This window comes from Petromyzon marinus, chromosome 69, assembly GCF_048934315.1.
Source record: "Petromyzon marinus isolate PM22_M1 ecotype Great Lakes invasive population chromosome 69, UKy_Petmar_22M1.pri1.0, whole genome shotgun sequence".
NCBI lineage: Eukaryota > Metazoa > Chordata > Hyperoartia > Petromyzontiformes > Petromyzontidae > Petromyzon > Petromyzon marinus.
The window spans coordinates 1865950-1888417 of record NC_133735.1 but is presented as its reverse complement, the minus strand read 5'-3'; the positions used below and the strand labels follow the sequence as shown (position 1 = coordinate 1888417).

At 56.1% G+C, this 22468-nt stretch overlaps 1 protein-coding gene across 1 annotated transcript in view; it reads right to left on the bottom strand.

Annotated features, from left to right (window-relative positions):
• LOC116937559 (solute carrier family 22 member 17-like) overlaps positions 1–22468 on the bottom strand; it is a 55375-nt gene that overhangs the window by 4857 nt on the left and 28050 nt on the right. The window contains exons 7-11 of the mRNA XM_076055096.1: positions 18593–18747; positions 16904–17072; positions 15627–15745; positions 1464–1572; positions 431–768 (exon numbers count right to left, since the gene is read on the bottom strand). Of these exons, the coding sequence (XP_075911211.1) occupies positions 431–768; positions 1464–1572; positions 15627–15745; positions 16904–17072; positions 18593–18747 (890 nt within the window). The remainder of the gene's footprint in view (positions 1–430; positions 769–1463; positions 1573–15626; positions 15746–16903; positions 17073–18592; positions 18748–22468) is intronic.

Sequence of the window (22468 nt, the reverse complement as noted above, 5' to 3'; positions counted from 1 at the left end):
GTCTCCCCCTGTCTCCCCAGGGTTCCCAGCGTGTCTCCCCCTGTCTCCCCAGCATGTCTCCCCCTGTCTCCCCAGGGTACCCAGCGTGTCTCCCTCGCCACGTCTCCCCAGTTCCAGCATGTCTCCCCCTGTCTTCCCAGGGTTCCCAGCGTGTCTCCCCCTGTCTCCCCAGCGTGTCTCCCCCTGTCTCCCCAGGGTACCCAGCGTGTCTCCCTCGCCACGTCTCCCCAGTTCCAGCGTGTCTCCCCCTGTCTCCCCAGGGTACCCAGCGTGTCTCCCTCGCCATCCCAGCGTGTCTCCCTCGCCACGGGTACCCCAGGGTGTCTCCCCGCATCTCCCAAGGTCCCAACGCACCGCCACCCCCACCCCCCCCCCCACCACCCCCACCCCCCACCCCCCCACCCCCCCCACCCCCCCCACCCCCACCCACACTGCGCCAGCGCCAGCTGCAGCAGGGAGACGCCGCCCGTGCCGACGGCGGCCAGCAGCAGCGTGGCCCTGCGGCCCAGACGCCCGGCGGCGGCCCACACGGCGAGGCAGGCGGCGGCGCGAGCCCCCGCCCCGGAGAAGTACGTCGCCGTAGTCGCCGTCGCCGCCGCCGCCGCCGTCGCTGATGTAGTCGTAGTCACCGCCGCCGTAGTCACCGCCGCCGTAGTCACCGCGGCCGTAGTCACCGCCGCCGTAGTCACCGTCGCCGCCGCGGCGATGGCCACGACGGCCGCCCGCAGGTTGCGCTCGAAGCAGTGGTGGATGGCGTTGCCGATGAACCTGCGCGCGGAAGACGGGGAACGTCGTCATCGCCGTCATCGTCGTCGTCAACACTGCCACCATCGTCATCGTCGTCATCGCCGTCAACACTGCCACCATCGTCATCGTCGTCATCGCCGTCGTCAACACTGCCACCATCGTCATCGTCGTCATCGCCGTCGTCATCGTCGTCATCGTCGTCATCGCCGTCGTCAACACTGCCACCATCGTCATCGTCGTCGTCGCCGTCGTCGCCGCCATCATCACCACCATCATCATCACCACCACCATCATCATCGCCACCATCACCACCATCACCACCATCATCATCATCACCACCACAACCATCATCGCCGCCACCACCACCATCATCATCACCACCACCATCATCATCGCCATCATCGCCACCATCACCACCATCATCATCACCACCACAACCATCATCGCCGCCACCACCACTGTCAAAAGAGACTTGCCCAGCCTCAAGACTCACACGTGACTCCGTGTCCCCGTGTCCCCCTTGCCCCGTGACCCGTGTCTCCATGACCCCGTGTCCCCTTGACCCCGTGACCCCGTGCCCACCTTACCCCGTGACCCCATTACCCCGTGACCCCATGTTCCAGTGTCACGTGACCCTGTGTCACGTGACCCCGTGACCCCGTGTCACGTGACCCCGTGTAACGTGACCCCGTGACCCCGTGCCCCCGTGTCCCCACGTGGTGAAGGACAGGATGAGGATGTTCTTGAGGATGTTTTTGGATCGGCCGACGTCACGGAGGCTGTGTCGCTGCGTCCCCACGCGGCCCCCCAGTGTCGCGTCCAGCTCTACACAACAACAACAACAACAACCAACACAGCCATCAACACAACAACAACAACCAACACAGCCACCAACACAACAACAACAACCAACACAGCCATCAACACAACAACAACAACCAACACAGCCACCAACACAACAACAACAACAACCAACACAGCCATCAACACAACAACAACAACCAACACAGCCATCAACACAACAACAACCAACACAACAACACAACCATCAACACAACAACAACAACAACCAACACAGCCATCAACACAACAACCAACACAACAACACAACCATCAACACAACAACAACCAACACAGCCACCAACACAACAACAACAACCAACACAGCCATCAACACAACAACAACAACCAACACAGCCACCAACACAACAACAACAACAACCAACACAGCCATCAACACAACAACAACAACAACAACCAACACAGCCATCAACACAACAACAACCAACACAACAACACAACCATCAACACAACAACAACAACCAACACAGCCATCAACACAACAACCAACACAACAACACAACCATCAACACAACAACAACCAACACAGCCACCAACACAACAACACAACCGTCAACACAGCCACCAACACAACAACACAACCATCAACACAACCATCAACACAACCATTAACACAACAACACAACCGTCAACACAGCCACCAACACAACAACACAACCGTCAACACAGCCCACCAACACAACAACACAACCATCAACACAACCATCAACACAACCATCAACACAACAACACAACCGTCAACACAGCCACCAACACAACAACACAACCATCAACACAACCATCAACACAACCATCAACACAACCGTCAACACAGCCACCAACACAACAACACAACCATCAACACAACCATCAATATGGCATCTGTGTAGGACCGCCCTTTCCTGAAACCGCATTGGGGCTCCGCAAGCCTCTCCTCAGCGTGCCTGGCAAGGCAATGTTGAATAATCCTTGCCAGGACCTTTCCCGGCACACTGAGGAGTAAGATGCCCCTGTAGTTGTTACAGTCTGTGCGGTCCTCCTTCTTAAAGAGCCGAGGGATTTCCCCTCCCCCAGGACCTCAGAAATGCTCAGCAAATCTGCAAACCTGTTCCTGGGGGTCGGAGATTGGATCACCGTTTTTTTCCCGAATGATGGTAATAGGTGTGGTGCTGCAGGTTACCTTTTTGATGGAGTTAAATAGGGATTTGTGATCGTGGGCCATTGAGGCAGACTCAACCCGCAACCACCACCCATCCTTGCAGCGCCTCACAGCTCTCCGAACATCCGAGCAAAGGCTGCGGTAAGCCTCCTCATTCTCTAACGTGGGATGCTGTAGACAACTAAATTGGGCCTGTCGCTTTTTCTCAGCCAGCCTGAACACCTCCTCTGTCAGCCAGGGTCTGGACCGTGTACCCAAAGCAGCCATTGATGCTGCATGAGCCACAGTCCTAAACCTCACCCATTTCCCCTCGACATCTGGACATCTGGAGGAGTGGGGGACGATGCCAACCCCAGCCGAAAGCGATAATTAAATTATCGCTTGCAACTTTCATCAGCTCGCTGAGACCAGTCCACCTTGGGTTTGAAAGGGGTCCTGGGTGTACACCCACCACCGAAGTGGAAGAATGGCAGGCGCATCTTACAGATGACAAGTCGATGGTCAGTGGGCAGATCAGCTCCACGGTAGGTCCTGGTGTCAAGGACATGGGCCCTCATCCGCTATTCCATCACTATGTAGTCCAGCAGATGTTCTTGCCCCGGCATGCATCCATGATGTGTGGATGTGCTGATGCCGGAACAGCATGTTGGTAATTACAAGCCTATGGGCTGCACAAAAATCTAGCAGCCTCCTACCGTTGTTATTCAGCAGATCTGGCCCATGCCTTCCAATCACTCCAGACCAGGTGCCAGCATCATGACCAACTCGGGCATTGAAGTCGGCCCAACAAGATGACTCTATCCCGAGGGGCCACTTTAGCCAGCACCTGTGACAGGAGCTCATAGAAGGCATCTGACTAATCGGCCTTGCCTGCATCCCTCCACGGATGTTCGTCTTCGGTGGGGGCATAAGTAACCACTACCACCACTCCTCACCTCCGGTTGATGGGAAGGCGAGCCCAAAGTAGTCTGGGGCTTACCCCTTCCCACACCTCACCGCCACGCTCCAACGCCCCCTTCATTCTTTTGTTCAAAAGAAGAGCCACTCCCTGTTGTTTGGCAGTCTCCTTTCCCGAGTAAAGGACTGTCCACCCCTCATGGTGGCAGGAGCCAGAACCGGTCCACCGGACCTCCTGAATACCACAGACATCCAGGCGGTACCGGTCCAGCTCCCGACACAGGAGTGGCAGCCTCTCCTCCGCAGTGAGCATTCGGACATTCCACTGGGCCACCCTCAGTGGTCTTTCGTTGTTTCTGGAGGAGCCCCGAGGGTAGATATTCAATCTCCTGGCTCCGCCAATTGGGGTTTGGCCAGGAGACGTCATAGACGCCTGTCCCCCCGGGGCCTCCGGCACAAGCTTAATAAATGTTTTACCACGTAGCTTGGTGGTAGTTAATTGAAGGTGGAGGGGATACCAGCCCCTCGCACCCGTCCAGAGCCCCCGTTTGGCCGCTGTGATGGTCACAAACGCCATGAGGGGATTGGCCACTTGAAATTGGCTCTCCCCCCCACGGCACTGCCCGGCACAGCGTTTCCCGTCCGTCACCACGAGGAGGTAGGGGGTTGTTTTTGCCGGACAACCATCAACACAACCATCAAAACAACCACCAACACAATCATCAACACAGCCACCAACACAACCACCAACACAGCCATCAACACAACCACCAACACAGCCATAAATCCAACAATCAACACAACACAACCACCAACACAGCCACCAATACAACAATCAACACAATACAACTGTAGTGTTCTAAAGACGAGTAAACTTCTTAGGAGGCACACTCTGCTTATTGTAACTATTTCCTTGTAGAATCCTTAACACACAGAGAGGGGTATTCGGTCCCCTCACCCAATACCCTAGGGAGGTACAGCCTCCTATCTTGGTGGGACTCACACGTCTAGCGCTAACCTCCTAGCTTGGTGAGAATCACACGTCTACCGCTAGCCTCCTATCTTGGTGGGACTCACACGTCTACCGCTAGCCTCCTATCTTGGTGGGACTTACACGTCTACCGCTAACCTCCTAGCTTAGTGGGACTCACACGTCTACCGCTAACTTCCTAGCTTGGCGGGACTCACACGTCTACCGCTAACCTCCTAGCTTGGTGAGACTCACACGTCTACCGCTAACCTCCTAGCTTGGTGGGACTCACACGTCTACCGCTAACCTCCTAGCTTGGTGGGACTCACACGTCTACCGCTAACCTCCTAGCTTAGTGGGACTCACACGTCTACCGCTAACCTCCTAGCTTAGTGGGACTCACACGTCTACCACTAGCCTCCTAGCTTGGTGGGACTCACACGTCTACCGCTAACTTCCTAGCTTGGCGGGACTCACACGTCTACCGCTAACCTCCTAGCTTGATGGGACTCACACGTCTACCACTAGCCTCCTAGCTTGGCGGGACTCACATGTCTACCGCTAACCTCCTAGCTTAGTGGGACTCACACGTCTACCGCTAACTTCCTAGCTTGGCGGGACTCACACGTCTACCGCTAACCTCCTAGCTTAGTGGGACTCACACGTCTACCGCTAGCCTCCTAGCTTGGCGGGACTTACACGTCTACCACTAGCCTCCTAGCTTGGTGGGACTCACACGTCTACCGCTAACCTCCTATCTTGGTGGGACTCACACGTCTACCACTAACCTCCTAGCTTGGCGGGACTCACACGTCTACCGCTAACCTCCTATCTTGGTGGGACTCACACGTCTACCACTAACCTCCTAGCTTGGCGGGACTCACACGTCTACCACTAATCTAGCTTGGTGGGACTCACACGTCTACCGCTAACCTCCTATCTTGGTGGGACTCACACGTCTACCACTAATCTAGCTTGTTGGGACTCACACGTCTACCACTAACCTCCTAGCTTGGCGGGACTTACACGTCTACCGCTAACCTCCTATCTTGGTGGGACTCACACGTCTACCACTAACCTCCTAGCTTGGCGGGACTCACACGTCTACCACTAATCTAGCTTGGTGGGACTCACACGTCTACCGCTAACCTCCTATCTTGGTGGGACTCACACGTCTACCGCTAACCTCCTATCTTGGTGGGACTCACACGTCTACCACTAACCTCCTAGCTTGGCGGGACTCACACGTCTACCACTAATCTAGCTTGGTGGGACTCACACGTCTACCGCTAACCTCCTATCTTGGTGGGACTCACACGTCTACCGCTAACCTCCTATCTTGGTGGGACTCACACGTCTACCGCTAACCTCCTAGCGTGGTGGGACTCACACGTCTACCACTAACCTCCTAGCTTAGTGGGACTCACACGTCTACCGCTAGCCTCCTAGCTTGGTGGGACTCACACGTCTACCACTAACCTCCTAGCTTGGTGGGACTCACACGTCTACCACTAATCTAGCTTAGTGGGACTCACACGTCTACCACTAACTTCCTAGCTTAGTGGGACTCACACGTCTACCACTAATCTAGCTTGGTGAGACTCACACGTCTACAGCTAGCCTCCTAGCTTGGTGGGACTCACACGTCTACCGCTAACCTCCTAGCTTAGTGGGACTCACACGTCTACCGCTAACCTCCTATCTTGGTGGGACTCACACGTCTACCGCTATCCTCCTAGCTTGGTGAGACTTGCACGTCTACCGCTAACCTCCTAGCGTGGTGGGACTCACACGTCTACCACTAGCCTCCGAGGTTGGTGGGACTCACACGTCTACCACTAGCCTCCTAGGTTGGTGAGACTCACACGTCTACCGCTAACCTCCTAGCTTGGTGGGACTCACACGTCTACCGCTAGCCTCCTATCTTGGTGGGACTCACACGTCTACCGCTAACCTCCTAGCTTAGTGGGACTCACACGTCTACCACTAACCTCCTAGCTTAGTGGGACTTGCACGTCTACCGCTATCCTCCTAGCTTGGCGGGACTCACACGTCTACCACTAACCTCCTAGCTTAGTGGGACTCACACGTCTACCACTAACCTCCTAGCTTAGTGGGACTCACACGTCTACCGCTAACCTCCTAGCTTAGTGGGACTCACACGTCTACCGCTAGCCTCCTAGCTTGGCGGGACTCACACGTCTACCACTAACCTCCTAGCTTAGTGGGACTCACACGTCTACCACTAACCTCCTAGCTTAGTGGGACTCACACGTCTACCGCTAACCTCCTAGCTTGGTGGGACTCACACGTCTACCGCTAGCCTCCTAGGTTGGTGGGACTCACACGTCTACCACTAACCTCCTAGCTTAGTGGGACTCACACGTCTACCGCTAACCTCCTAGCTTGGTGGGACTCACACGTCTACCGCTAACCTCCTAGCTTAGTGGGACTCACACGTCTACCACTAGCCTCCTATCTTGGTGGGACTCACACGTCTACCGCTAACCTCCTATCTTAGTGGGACTCACACGTCTACCACTAACCTCCTATCTTAGTGGGACTTGCACGTCTACCACTAACCTCCTAGCGTGGTGGGACTCACACGTCTACCACTAACCTCCTAGCTTGGCGAGACTCACACGTCTACCGCTAGCCTCCTAGCTGGGTGGGACTCACACGTCTACCGCTAGCCTCCTAGCTTGGCGGGACTCACACGTCTACCGCTAGCCTCCTAGCTGGGTGGGACTCACACGTCTACCACTAGCCTTCTATCTTGGTGGGACTCACACGTCTACCGCTATCCTCCTATCTTGGTGGGACTCACACGTCTACCACTAACCTCCTATCTTGGTGGGACTCACACGTCTACCACTATCCTCCTAGCTTAATGGGACTCACACGTCTACCACTAGCCTCCTAGCTTGGCGGGACTCACACGTCTACCGCTAATCTCCTATCTTGGTGGGACTCACAGGTCTACCGCTAATCTCCTAGCTTGGTGTGACTCACACGTCTACCACTATCCTCCTAGCTTGGCGGGACTCACACGTCTACCGCTAATCTCCTAGCTTGGCGGGACTTACACGTCTACCGCTAACCTCCTAGCTTAGTGGGACTTACACGTCTACCGCTAACCTCCTAGCTTGGCGGGACTCACACGTCTACCGCTAACCTCCTAGCCTGGTGGGACTCACACGTCTACCACTAACCTAGCTTGGTGGGACTCACACGTCTACCGCTAACCTCCTATCTTGGTGGGACTCACACGTCTACCGCTAACCTCCTATCTTGGTGGGACTCACACGTCTACCACTAATCTAGCTTGTTGGGACTCACACGTCTACCACTAACCTCCTAGCTTGGCGGGACTTACACGTCTACCGATAACCTCCTATCTTGGTGGGACTCACACGTCTACCACTAGCCTCCTAGCTTGGTGGGACTCACACGTCTACCGCTAACTTCCTAGCTTGGCGGGACTCACACGTCTACCGCTAACCTCCTAGCTTGGTGAGACTCACACGTCTACCGCTAACCTCCTAGCTTGGTGGGACTCACACGTCTACCGCTAACCTCCTAGCTTGGTGGGACTCACACGTCTACCGCTAACCTCCTAGCTTAGTGGGACTCACACGTCTACCGCTAACCTCCTAGCTTAGTGGGACTCACACGTCTACCACTAGCCTCCTAGCTTGGTGGGACTCACACGTCTACCGCTAACTTCCTAGCTTGGCGGGACTCACACGTCTACCGCTAACCTCCTAGCTTGATGGGACTCACACGTCTACCACTAGCCTCCTAGCTTGGCGGGACTCACATGTCTACCGCTAACCTCCTAGCTTAGTGGGACTCACACGTCTACCGCTAACTTCCTAGCTTGGCGGGACTCACACGTCTACCGCTAACCTCCTAGCTTAGTGGGACTCACACGTCTACCGCTAGCCTCCTAGCTTGGCGGGACTTACACGTCTACCACTAGCCTCCTAGCTTGGTGGGACTCACACGTCTACCGCTAACCTCCTATCTTGGTGGGACTCACACGTCTACCACTAACCTCCTAGCTTGGCGGGACTCACACGTCTACCGCTAACCTCCTATCTTGGTGGGACTCACACGTCTACCACTAACCTCCTAGCTTGGCGGGACTCACACGTCTACCACTAATCTAGCTTGGTGGGACTCACACGTCTACCGCTAACCTCCTATCTTGGTGGGACTCACACGTCTACCACTAATCTAGCTTGTTGGGACTCACACGTCTACCACTAACCTCCTAGCTTGGCGGGACTTACACGTCTACCGCTAACCTCCTATCTTGGTGGGACTCACACGTCTACCACTAACCTCCTAGCTTGGCGGGACTCACACGTCTACCACTAATCTAGCTTGGTGGGACTCACACGTCTACCGCTAACCTCCTATCTTGGTGGGACTCACACGTCTACCGCTAACCTCCTATCTTGGTGGGACTCACACGTCTACCACTAACCTCCTAGCTTGGCGGGACTCACACGTCTACCACTAATCTAGCTTGGTGGGACTCACACGTCTACCGCTAACCTCCTATCTTGGTGGGACTCACACGTCTACCGCTAACCTCCTATCTTGGTGGGACTCACACGTCTACCGCTAACCTCCTAGCGTGGTGGGACTCACACGTCTACCACTAACCTCCTAGCTTAGTGGGACTCACACGTCTACCGCTAGCCTCCTAGCTTGGTGGGACTCACACGTCTACCACTAACCTCCTAGCTTGGTGGGACTCACACGTCTACCACTAATCTAGCTTAGTGGGACTCACACGTCTACCACTAACTTCCTAGCTTAGTGGGACTCACACGTCTACCACTAATCTAGCTTGGTGAGACTCACACGTCTACAGCTAGCCTCCTAGCTTGGTGGGACTCACACGTCTACCGCTAACCTCCTAGCTTAGTGGGACTCACACGTCTACCGCTAACCTCCTATCTTGGTGGGACTCACACGTCTACCGCTATCCTCCTAGCTTGGTGAGACTTGCACGTCTACCGCTAACCTCCTAGCGTGGTGGGACTCACACGTCTACCACTAGCCTCCGAGGTTGGTGGGACTCACACGTCTACCACTAGCCTCCTAGGTTGGTGAGACTCACACGTCTACCGCTAACCTCCTAGCTTGGTGGGACTCACACGTCTACCGCTAGCCTCCTATCTTGGTGGGACTCACACGTCTACCGCTAACCTCCTAGCTTAGTGGGACTCACACGTCTACCACTAACCTCCTAGCTTAGTGGGACTTGCACGTCTACCGCTATCCTCCTAGCTTGGCGGGACTCACACGTCTACCACTAACCTCCTAGCTTAGTGGGACTCACACGTCTACCACTAACCTCCTAGCTTAGTGGGACTCACACGTCTACCGCTAACCTCCTAGCTTAGTGGGACTCACACGTCTACCGCTAGCCTCCTAGCTTGGCGGGACTCACACGTCTACCACTAACCTCCTAGCTTAGTGGGACTCACACGTCTACCACTAACCTCCTAGCTTAGTGGGACTCACACGTCTACCGCTAACCTCCTAGCTTGGTGGGACTCACACGTCTACCGCTAGCCTCCTAGGTTGGTGGGACTCACACGTCTACCACTAACCTCCTAGCTTAGTGGGACTCACACGTCTACCGCTAACCTCCTAGCTTGGTGGGACTCACACGTCTACCGCTAACCTCCTAGCTTAGTGGGACTCACACGTCTACCACTAGCCTCCTATCTTGGTGGGACTCACACGTCTACCGCTAACCTCCTATCTTAGTGGGACTCACACGTCTACCACTAACCTCCTATCTTAGTGGGACTTGCACGTCTACCACTAACCTCCTAGCGTGGTGGGACTCACACGTCTACCACTAACCTCCTAGCTTGGCGAGACTCACACGTCTACCGCTAGCCTCCTAGCTGGGTGGGACTCACACGTCTACCGCTAGCCTCCTAGCTTGGCGGGACTCACACGTCTACCGCTAGCCTCCTAGCTGGGTGGGACTCACACGTCTACCACTAGCCTTCTATCTTGGTGGGACTCACACGTCTACCGCTATCCTCCTATCTTGGTGGGACTCACACGTCTACCACTAACCTCCTATCTTGGTGGGACTCACACGTCTACCACTATCCTCCTAGCTTAATGGGACTCACACGTCTACCACTAGCCTCCTAGCTTGGCGGGACTCACACGTCTACCGCTAATCTCCTATCTTGGTGGGACTCACAGGTCTACCGCTAATCTCCTAGCTTGGTGTGACTCACACGTCTACCACTATCCTCCTAGCTTGGCGGGACTCACACGTCTACCGCTAATCTCCTAGCTTGGCGGGACTTACACGTCTACCGCTAACCTCCTAGCTTAGTGGGACTTACACGTCTACCGCTAACCTCCTAGCTTGGCGGGACTCACACGTCTACCGCTAACCTCCTAGCCTGGTGGGACTCACACGTCTACCACTAACCTAGCTTGGTGGGACTCACACGTCTACCGCTAACCTCCTATCTTGGTGGGACTCACACGTCTACCGCTAACCTCCTATCTTGGTGGGACTCACACGTCTACCACTAATCTAGCTTGTTGGGACTCACACGTCTACCACTAACCTCCTAGCTTGGCGGGACTTACACGTCTACCGATAACCTCCTATCTTGGTGGGACTCACACGTCTACCACTAACCTCCTAGCTTGGCGGGACTCACACGTCTACCACTAATCTAGCTTGGTGGGACTCACACGTCTACCGCTAACCTCCTAGCTTGGTGGGACTCACACGTCTACCGCTAGCCTCCTAGGTTGGTGGGACTCACACGTCTACCACTAACCTCCTAGCTTAGTGGGACTCACACGTCTACCGCTAACCTCCTAGCTTGGTGGGACTCACACGTCTACCGCTAACCTCCTAGCTTAGTGGGACTCACACGTCTACCACTAGCCTCCTATCTTGGTGGGACTCACACGTCTACCGCTAACCTCCTATCTTAGTGGGACTCACACGTCTACCACTAACCTCCTATCTTAGTGGGACTTGCACGTCTACCACTAACCTCCTAGCGTGGTGGGACTCACACGTCTACCACTAACCTCCTAGCTTGGCGAGACTCACACGTCTACCGCTAGCCTCCTAGCTGGGTGGGACTCACACGTCTACCGCTAGCCTCCTAGCTTGGCGGGACTCACACGTCTACCGCTAGCCTCCTAGCTGGGTGGGACTCACACGTCTACCACTAGCCTTCTATCTTGGTGGGACTCACACGTCTACCGCTATCCTCCTATCTTGGTGGGACTCACACGTCTACCACTAACCTCCTATCTTGGTGGGACTCACACGTCTACCACTATCCTCCTAGCTTAATGGGACTCACACGTCTACCACTAGCCTCCTAGCTTGGCGGGACTCACACGTCTACCGCTAATCTCCTATCTTGGTGGGACTCACAGGTCTACCGCTAATCTCCTAGCTTGGTGTGACTCACACGTCTACCACTATCCTCCTAGCTTGGCGGGACTCACACGTCTACCGCTAATCTCCTAGCTTGGCGGGACTTACACGTCTACCGCTAACCTCCTAGCTTAGTGGGACTTACACGTCTACCGCTAACCTCCTAGCTTGGCGGGACTCACACGTCTACCGCTAACCTCCTAGCCTGGTGGGACTCACACGTCTACCACTAACCTAGCTTGGTGGGACTCACACGTCTACCGCTAACCTCCTATCTTGGTGGGACTCACACTTCTACCGCTAACCTCCTATCTTGGTGGGACTCACACGTCTACCACTAATCTAGCTTGTTGGGACTCACACGTCTACCACTAACCTCCTAGCTTGGCGGGACTTACACGTCTACCGCTAACCTCCTATCTTGGTGGGACTCACACGTCTACCACTAACCTCCTAGCTTGGCGGGACTCACACGTCTACCACTAATCTAGCTTGGTGGGACTCACACGTCTACCGCTAACCTCCTATCTTGGTGGGACTCACACGTCTACCGCTAACCTCCTATCTTGGTGGGACTCACACGTCTACCACTAACCTCCTAGCTTGGCGGGACTCACACGTCTACCACTAATCTAGCTTGGTGGGACTCACACGTCTACCGCTAACCTCCTATCTTGGTGGGACTCACACGTCTACCGCTAACCTCCTATCTTGGTGGGACTCACACGTCTACCGCTAACCTCCTAGCGTGGTGGGACTCACACGTCTACCACTAACCTCCTAGCTTAGTGGGACTCACACGTCTACCGCTAGCCTCCTAGCTTGGTGGGACTCACACGTCTACCACTAACCTCCTAGCTTGGCGGGACTCACACGTCTACCACTAATCTAGCTTAGTGGGACTCACACGTCTACCACTAACTTCCTAGCTTAGTGGGACTCACACGTCTACCACTAATCTAGCTTGGTGAGACTCACACGTCTACCGCTAGCCTCCTAGCTTGGTGGGACTCACACGTCTACCGCTAACCTCCTAGCTTAGTGGGACTCACACGTCTACCGCTAACCTCCTATCTTGGTGGGACTCACACGTCTACCGCTATCCTCCTAGCTTGGTGAGACTTGCACGTCTACCGCTAACCTCCTAGCGTGGTGGGACTCACACGTCTACCACTAGCCTCCGAGGTTGGTGGGACTCACACGTCTACCACTAGCCTCCTAGGTTGGTGAGACTCACACGTCTACCGCTAACCTCCTAGCTTGGTGGGACTCACACGTCTACCGCTAGCCTCCTATCTTGGTGGGACTCACACGTCTACCGCTAACCTCCTAGCTTAGTGGGACTCACACGTCTACCACTAACCTCCTAGCTTAGTGGGACTTGCACGTCTACCGCTATCCTCCTAGCTTGGCGGGACTCACACGTCTACCACTAACCTCCTAGCTTAGTGGGACTCACACGTCTACCACTAACCTCCTAGCTTAGTGGGACTCACACGTCTACCGCTAACCTCCTAGCTTAGTGGGACTCACACGTCTACCGCTAACCTCCTAGCTTAGTGGGACTCACACGTCTACCGCTAGCCTCCTAGCTTGGCGGGACTCACACGTCTACCACTAACCTCCTAGCTTAGTGGGACTCACACGTCTACCACTAACCTCCTAGCTTAGTGGGACTCACACGTCTACCGCTAACCTCCTAGCTTGGTGGGACTCACACGTCTACCGCTAGCCTCCTAGGTTGGTGGGACTCACACGTCTACCACTAACCTCCTAGCTTAGTGGGACTCACACGTCTACCGCTAACCTCCTAGCTTGGTGGGACTCACACGTCTACCGCTAACCTCCTAGCTTAGTGGGACTCACACGTCTACCACTAGCCTCCTATCTTGGTGGGACTCACACGTCTACCGCTAACCTCCTATCTTAGTGGGACTCACACGTCTACCACTAACCTCCTATCTTAGTGGGACTTGCACGTCTACCACTAACCTCCTAGCGTGGTGGGACTCACACGTCTACCACTAACCTCCTAGCTTGGCGAGACTCACACGTCTACCGCTAGCCTCCTAGCTGGGTGGGACTCACACGTCTACCGCTAGCCTCCTAGCTTGGCGGGACTCACACGTCTACCGCTAGCCTCCTAGCTGGGTGGGACTCACACGTCTACCACTAGCCTTCTATCTTGGTGGGACTCACACGTCTACCGCTATCCTCCTATCTTGGTGGGACTCACACGTCTACCACTAACCTCCTATCTTGGTGGGACTCACACGTCTACCACTATCCTCCTAGCTTAATGGGACTCACACGTCTACCACTAGCCTCCTAGCTTGGCGGGACTCACACGTCTACCGCTAATCTCCTATCTTGGTGGGACTCACAGGTCTACCGCTAATCTCCTAGCTTGGTGTGACTCACACGTCTACCACTATCCTCCTAGCTTGGCGGGACTCACACGTCTACCGCTAATCTCCTAGCTTGGCGGGACTTACACGTCTACCGCTAACCTCCTAGCTTAGTGGGACTTACACGTCTACCGCTAACCTCCTAGCTTGGCGGGACTCACACGTCTACCGCTAACCTCCTAGCCTGGTGGGACTCACACGTCTACCACTAACCTCCTAGCGTGGTGAGACTCACACGTCTACCGCTAGCCTCCTATCTTGGTGGGACTCACACGTCTACCACTAGCCTCCTAGCTTGGTGGGACTCACACGTCTACCGCTAGCCTCCTAGCTTGATGGGACTCACACGTCTACCACTAGCCTCCTATCTTGGTGGGACTCACACGTCTACCGCTACCCTATCCCAGAGTCCTCCGGCTAGGACCTAGGGGAGGCTATCTGACCCACCGCCGGCCCGGTGGGTCCTGACCACTGGGTATGCCGAGCCTTAGCCCTCAAAAGGGCTGGAAGGCTGGGTCCAGGGTCCTAGCTAGGCTTCAGCCCAGTCTTCCGTCTTCGTGTAGGGAGAGAACTCCCCCAGCTCTGCTGGGTCACCCTTCTTATACTCGTTCGTGGCCAGGTAGAACCAATCACACATTCCCACGTGGGACAGTCTGATTGGTTCTTACCAAACCGTGGCCACGATCCACTTCACCTCGACTGACCCCAACCGTTGTGTACCCAGAGGTAACGCTGCATTGCCCTGGTGGCAATGCAGGTTACCCAACAGTGCGCAGTTAACGCCTCTACACAACCACCAACACAGCCACCATCAACACAACCATCAACACAAACGCCAACAACAACAACCGCCATTCGCCGCAATGTGGCGCTTGTATGTGCGTGTGCATGTGCATGTGCGTGTAGGTGTGTATGTGTGCGCGCGTGTGCGTGTAGTTGTGTATGTGTGGGCGCGTGTGCGTGTAGGTGTATGTGTGCGCGCGTGTGTGGGTGGTGGTGTGTATGTGTGCGCGCGTGTGCGTGTAGGTGTATGTGTGCGCGCGAGTGTGGTTGGAGGTGTGTATGTGCGCATGTGCGCGCGCGTGTGTGTGTGCGTGGAGGTGTGTATGTGTGTGCACGTGCGTGTGCGTGTGCGTGCGTCGCTACCGGCGAAGTCTTCGCCCTCCACGTTGATGCCGTTGCGCGTCGCCTCCAGCTGCACGGCGACGCGCGCACGCAGCCGCTGCTGAGTCGCCAGCAGCCAGCGCGTCGACTCGGGGATCGCGCTGGGACACGCCACGGAGGAGCACACGGGGGGAGGAGACACGGGGGGAGACACGGGGGGAGACACGGGGGGAGAGACAAGGGGCGAGACACGGGGGGAGAGACACGGGGGAGAGACATGGGGGGAGAGACACGGGGGGAGAGACACGGGGGAGAGACATGGGGGGAGAGACACGGGGGGAGAGACACGGGGGGAGACACGGGGGGAGACACGGGGGGAGAGACACGGGGCGAGACACGGGGGGAGAGACATGGGGGGAGAGACACGGGGCGAGACACACGGGGGGAGACACGGGGGGAGAGACACGGGGGGAGACACGGGGGGAGACAAGGGGGGAGACAAGGGGCGAGACACGGGGGGAGAGACACGGGGGAGAGACACGGGGGGAGACACGGGGGGAGACACGGGGAGAGACACGGGGTGAGAGACACGGGGGGAGACACACGGGGGGAGAGACATGGGGGGAGACACGGGGGGAGACACGGGGTGAGAGACACGGGGGGAGTCACACGGGGGGAGAGACACGGGGGGAGACACGGGGAGAGACACGGGTGAGAGACACGGGGGGAGAGACATGGGGGGAGAGACACACGGGGGGGGCGGGAAACGGAGAGGCAATTGCAATGACGTCATACAAGGCAGCCCGCACACAGACGCCACCGTCTTCCTGGTCTCAGGCTCCGGGTCGACCTTCACGCCTCAACGGATGGACCCTCAGCCAGCCACTCACCGGGGGTGGCCACCTCCTCCGATACCTGAGGCACGGCAGCCCCCGGGGGGGGGGGGGGGGGGTCGTCCCCCACCGTGATGTTATCTGAGCGGAGGGATTTCCCCTTTCCCCTTTCCCCCCCTCCCCCCCCAAAGACCTCCACGGAAATGTTCAGCAAATCTGCAAGCCTGTTCCTGGGGGGGGGGGGGGAGGTGTGGGTGTCGCATATCGGCTACCGATGCGGGCTCCGTCTCTCCTCGGCGACCCGCGAACGGCAACACATCCCTTGAAACGCGCCTCGCGGCTCTCCGAACCTCCGAGCGAATGCCGCGGTAAAGCCTCCCAGTTCCCTCGCTCGCCTCCCAACTCCGTCACTCGCCCCACCACCCTCCTCGCTCAACCCCGGCTCGCCCCACGCTCGCCTCCCCTCGCCCCCCCCCCCGCGCTCACCGCCAGCAGGCGACGACGAGCAGGAAAGGGCCGGCGAGCGCCCCCTGCAGCAGCCGCCAGTGTCGGCACAGCAGCACGACGCCCGGCAGCAGCAGCTGGCCAGCCACCAGCAGCAGGTCGCCCGCCATGGCCACGCGGAGACGGTGAGTGGTGTCGCTCACCTCCACACCTGCGGCGTCACCGTCGGCACCGTCACGACCGTCGCCACCGTCGCTAGCACCCCACCGTCGCTAACACCCCACCGTCGCTAAACACCACCATCACCACCGTCACTACCACCACCGTCGCTAAACACCACCATCACTACCAACACCGTCACCACCGTCGCTAGCACCCCACCGTCGCTAACACCCACAATCACTAACACCACCGTCACTAACACCACCGTCACTACCACCACCGTCACTAACACCACCGTCACTAACACCCACCGTCACTACCACCCACCGTCACTACCACCACCATCACTACCACCACCGTCACTAACACCACCATCACTACCACCACCGTCACTAACACCCACCTTCACTAACACCCACCGTCACTACCGTCACTAACACCCACCGTCACTAACACCACCGTCACTACCACTACCATCACTACCACCACCGTCACTAACACCACCATCACTAACACCCACCGTCACTAACACCACCGTCACTACCACCACCATCACTACCACCACTGTCACTAACACCACCATCACTACCACCACCGTCACTAACACCACCTTCACTAACACCCACCGTCACTACCGTCACTAACACCCACCGTCACTACCACCACCATCACTAACACCACCGTCACTAACACCACCATCACTAACACCCATCGTCACTAACACCATCGTCACTAACACCACCGTCACTAACACCCACCCGTCACTAACACCCACCGTCGCTAACACCCACCGTCACTACCACCACCATCACTACCACCACCATCACTACCACCACCGTCACTAACACCACCGTCACTAACACCCATCGTCACTAACACCACCGTCACTAACACCCACCGTCACTAACACCCACCGTCACTAGCACCACCGTCACTAACACCACCGTCACTAACACCACCATCACTACCACCCACCATCACCACCACCACCATCACCACCACCGTCACTACCACCACCATCACTACCACCACCATCACCACCATCACCACCATCACCACCATTACAATCACCATCACTACCAGCACTAGGTCCGGCAGTAGCAGCAGATCCTCCACCAAGATGGTTGTGGTGATGGTCGCGCTGGTCGTGGTGGTAGTGATGGTTTTGGTAGGAGTTGTGGTGACCGTGGTGGTGGCGGTGGTTGTGGTAGCGGTAGTGGTGGCGGTGGTGCTTATGGTGGTTGTGCAATGGTGGTGGTGGTTGTGGGGTTGTTACGTTGGTTGCAGTGGCAATGGTTGAAGTGGCGGTTGCGGTGGTTGTAGCGGTTGCGGTGGTTGTAGCGGTTGCGGTGGTTGCAGCGGCTGCGGCGGTTGCAGCGGTGGTGTTAGTGGTGGCGTCAGTTGTGCTCGTGGTTGTGTGGTGGTAGACGTGGTGATGGCGCTGGTTGTGGCAGCTGCCGTTAATGCGGATGTGGTTGCGGCGGTCGCGGCGGTTCCGGTGGTGGCGGCGATTGCGATGGCAATCGGCGGTTGCGGCGGGTTGCAGGGGGGTTGCGGGGGGTTGCTCACGGAGGACGTAGAGAGCGAGGAAGACACCGGAGAGGGCGGCCCCCTCCAGGAAGCGCAGGGCAGAGAACATGGCCGGGTTTACCGCCAGGGCGGCCGCGCCGCCCGCCACCGCCACCAGGGCCGCGCTGGCCAGCAGCACCGGGCGGCGTCCCCACCTACACACACGCAGATACACACAACTACTTACACCTACACCTACACACACACATGCAGATACACACAACTACTTACACCTACACACACACAGACACACACAACTACTTACACCTACACCCACGCAGACACACACAACTACTTACACCTACACACACACAGATACACACAACTACTTACACCTACACCTACACACACATGCAGATACACACAACTACTTACACCTACACACACACACGCAGACGCACAACTTACACCTACACCTACACACACACGCAGATACAGATACACACAACTACTTACACCTACACACGCGCACGCAGACACACAACTACTTACACCTACACACACACAGACGCACAACTACTTACACCTACACACACATGCAGATACACACAACTACTTACACCTACAAACACGTACGCAGACACACAACTACTTACACCTACACCTACACACACACATGCAGATACACACAACTACTTACACCTACACACACACATGCAGATACACACAACTACTTACACCTACACACACGTACGCAGATGCACAACTACTTACACCTACACACACACATGCAGATACACACAACTACTTACACCTACACACACACACGGAGATATACAACTACTTACACCTACACACACACACACGCAAATACACAACTACTTACACCTACACACACACACGCAGATACACAACTACTTACACCTACACACACACACACATGCAGACACACAACTATCTACACCGACACGCACACACGCACACGCACAACTACTTACACCTACACACACACATGCAGACACACAACTACTTACACCTACACGCACGCATACAGACACACAACTACTTACACCTACACACACACACATGCAGATACACATGCAGATACGCGCACAGACACACACGCACGCACACACACATACAACAACAACCGCCATTCGCCACTAAGTGGCGGTGATGCTTGTGCCAGGCCATGTGCACCTTGAGGCCACGTGAAGCGTCGAACGCCCGCTGGCAGGAGGTCACGGGGCAGACCCAGCAGGTGCCACGGGTCGACTGACTGAGATGACTGAGATGACTGGCTGATGCTCCACCTGTGCCCCCTACTGTGCCAACTTGCTGTGCTTTAGCCACCCGGTGCTCCGCTCGTTGTTGTGAGCGTCGCTCCTCCACCCTCCATTGTTATTGGAGGGCGACTGCCTCCAACTGCCCAGTAGCAGCGTCCTTCATGGGCCTCCTCCACAGAGGCCGATCTTGACACCACTGGTACCGGTCATCGGCAAGTCTACTCAGCTCCACGTCCTCCTGTACTACATCACTCCATCTCTACTCTAGCCCGTGCCGCGCCCGTTTAGCCCCCTCAATCCGGCCGAACAAAAGCTGTTTTGGCATGCGGTGGCTGGGCACGCGGGCTACATGACCCAGCCAACGCAGCCTTGCCTGCCGGAGGAGCTCATCGATGGGACCTTGCCCAGATCTTTCAAGGATTTGTGAGCTCCTCACACAATCCAGCTTGGTTAAACCCAGGATGGATCGTAGGCAGGCTAGCCTAAATGTTTCTAACCAGCGAAGATGCTCCATTAGGGGGGTCCAGGTTTTGCAAGCGTAGAGGAGGGAGGGAATGACCGTGGCCGATAAGACCTGAAGCTTAGTGCGGAGCGACAGACCAGGTAGCTTCCACATAGCGTTACGCAACCGATGAAAAGATGTTGCCGCTCGACTGATTCGGAGTGAGACCTCTGCTGTTAAAATGGAGCCGGTCATAAGCACACTGCCCAGGTATGGGAAACTTTCCACTCTCTCCACAACTGCCCCATCACCGATTGGGAGTTGGGGGGTGGAGTGTGCGATGGTACAAAATACCCAGGCAGGTGCTTAGTTTTGGCGGGGCTGATGGTAAGGCCCCATCTCTTAGTGGCACGCTCCAGTCTCAGCAGCAACGTCTCCAACTCCTCCTCTGAATGAGCAGTTCTTACCAAATCATCGGCATACATAACGTGGTTGAGCAATAGGGAGCCATCCCTTGACCGCACCCGTGCATCGATCAGCCTCCCATTATATCTGTACCAAATGGAGATTCCCCCGGTACAGCTATTGAAGGCTTCACGAACTACGTGGTCAAAATAGATGTTAAATAATGTGGGAGCCAGAGGACATCCCTGTCGCACCCCAAGGTGTACAGGGAATGGCTCTGACTCCAGGCCACGTAGTTTTATCCGGGCCCGCTCACCATCATGAAGGTCCTTAATGATCGTGAGCAAAGGGTCAGGTACTCCAAAAGCACGAAGAACAACCCAGAGCCCAGGCCTGCTGATGGTATCATAGGCCTTGACCAGGTCAATAAAGCAGAGATGTAGGTCTTGTTGGAATTCCCTACACCTCTGCTGTAGCAGACGGACAGAAAATATGGCATCTGTGCAGGACCGCCCTTTCCTGAAACCGCATTGGGGCTCCGCAAGCCTCTCCTCAGCGTGCCTGGCAAGGCGATGTTGAATAATCCTTGCCAGGACCTTTCCCGGCACACTGAGGAGTGAGATGCCCCTGTAGTTGTTACAGTCTGTGCGGTCCCCCTTCTTAAAGAGGGGGACCACCAGGGCATCCTTCCAATCCTGCGGAACCCGTCCAGTGGCCCAGACTGTTGTTATGATAGCATATAGGGCAATCTGTGCACAAACGCCACCCTCCCTCAGCATTTCGCTTGGGAGATCATCTCTGCCCGCTGCCTTTCCTGGTCTCAGACTCTGGATCGCCTTCAGTACTTCCTCAACAGATGGTACTTCAGCCAGCCACTCACAGGAGGTGACTTCTTCCAATATTTGAGGCACCGCAGCCTCAACAGGGTCATTCTCACTTTGTGCCACAATGTTTTCCTGGCTGAGGGATTTTCCCTCCCCGAGGACCTCACAGAAATGCTCAGCAAATCTGCAAACCTGTTCCTGGGGGTCGGAAATTAGATCACCGTTTTTTCCCCTGATGGTAATAGGTGTGGTGCTGCAGGTTACTTTTTTGATGGAGTTAAATAGAGATTTGTGATCGCGGGTCACTAAGGCAGACTCCATCTCCTCAGCAACCCGCGACCACCACCCATCCTTGCAGCACCTCACGGCTCTCCGAACCTCCAAGTGAAGGCTGCAGTAAGCCTCCTAATTCTCTGACGTGGGATTCTGTAGCCGATGACAGTGGGCCTGTCGCTTTTTCTCAACCATCCTAAACACCTCCTCTGTCAGCCAGGGTCTCTGGGGATGTCTGGACCGCGAACCCAAAGCAGCCATTGCAGCTGCATGAGTCACAGTCCTAAACCTCGCCCATTTACCCTCGACATCAGGAGGCGTGGGGGATGATGCCAATCCCAGCCGCAAGCGATGATGAAATTCTCGCTTGCAACTTTCATCAGATAACTGAGACCAGGCCACTTTAGGTTGGAATGGGGTCCTGGGTGTACACCCACCACCGGAGTGGAAGAATGGCACGCGCATCTTATAGATGACTAGTCGATGGTCAGAGGAGCAGATCAGCTCCACGGTAGGTCCTGGTGTCACGGACATGGGCTCGCATCCGCTGGTCCGTCACTATGTAGTCCAGCAGATGTTCTTGCTTGGACCCGGCATGCATCCATGATGGTGTGTGGATGCGTCGAAGCTGGAACAGCGTGTTGGTAATTACAAGCCCATGGGCTGCACAAAAATCTAGCAGCCTCCTACCGTTGTTATTGAGCTG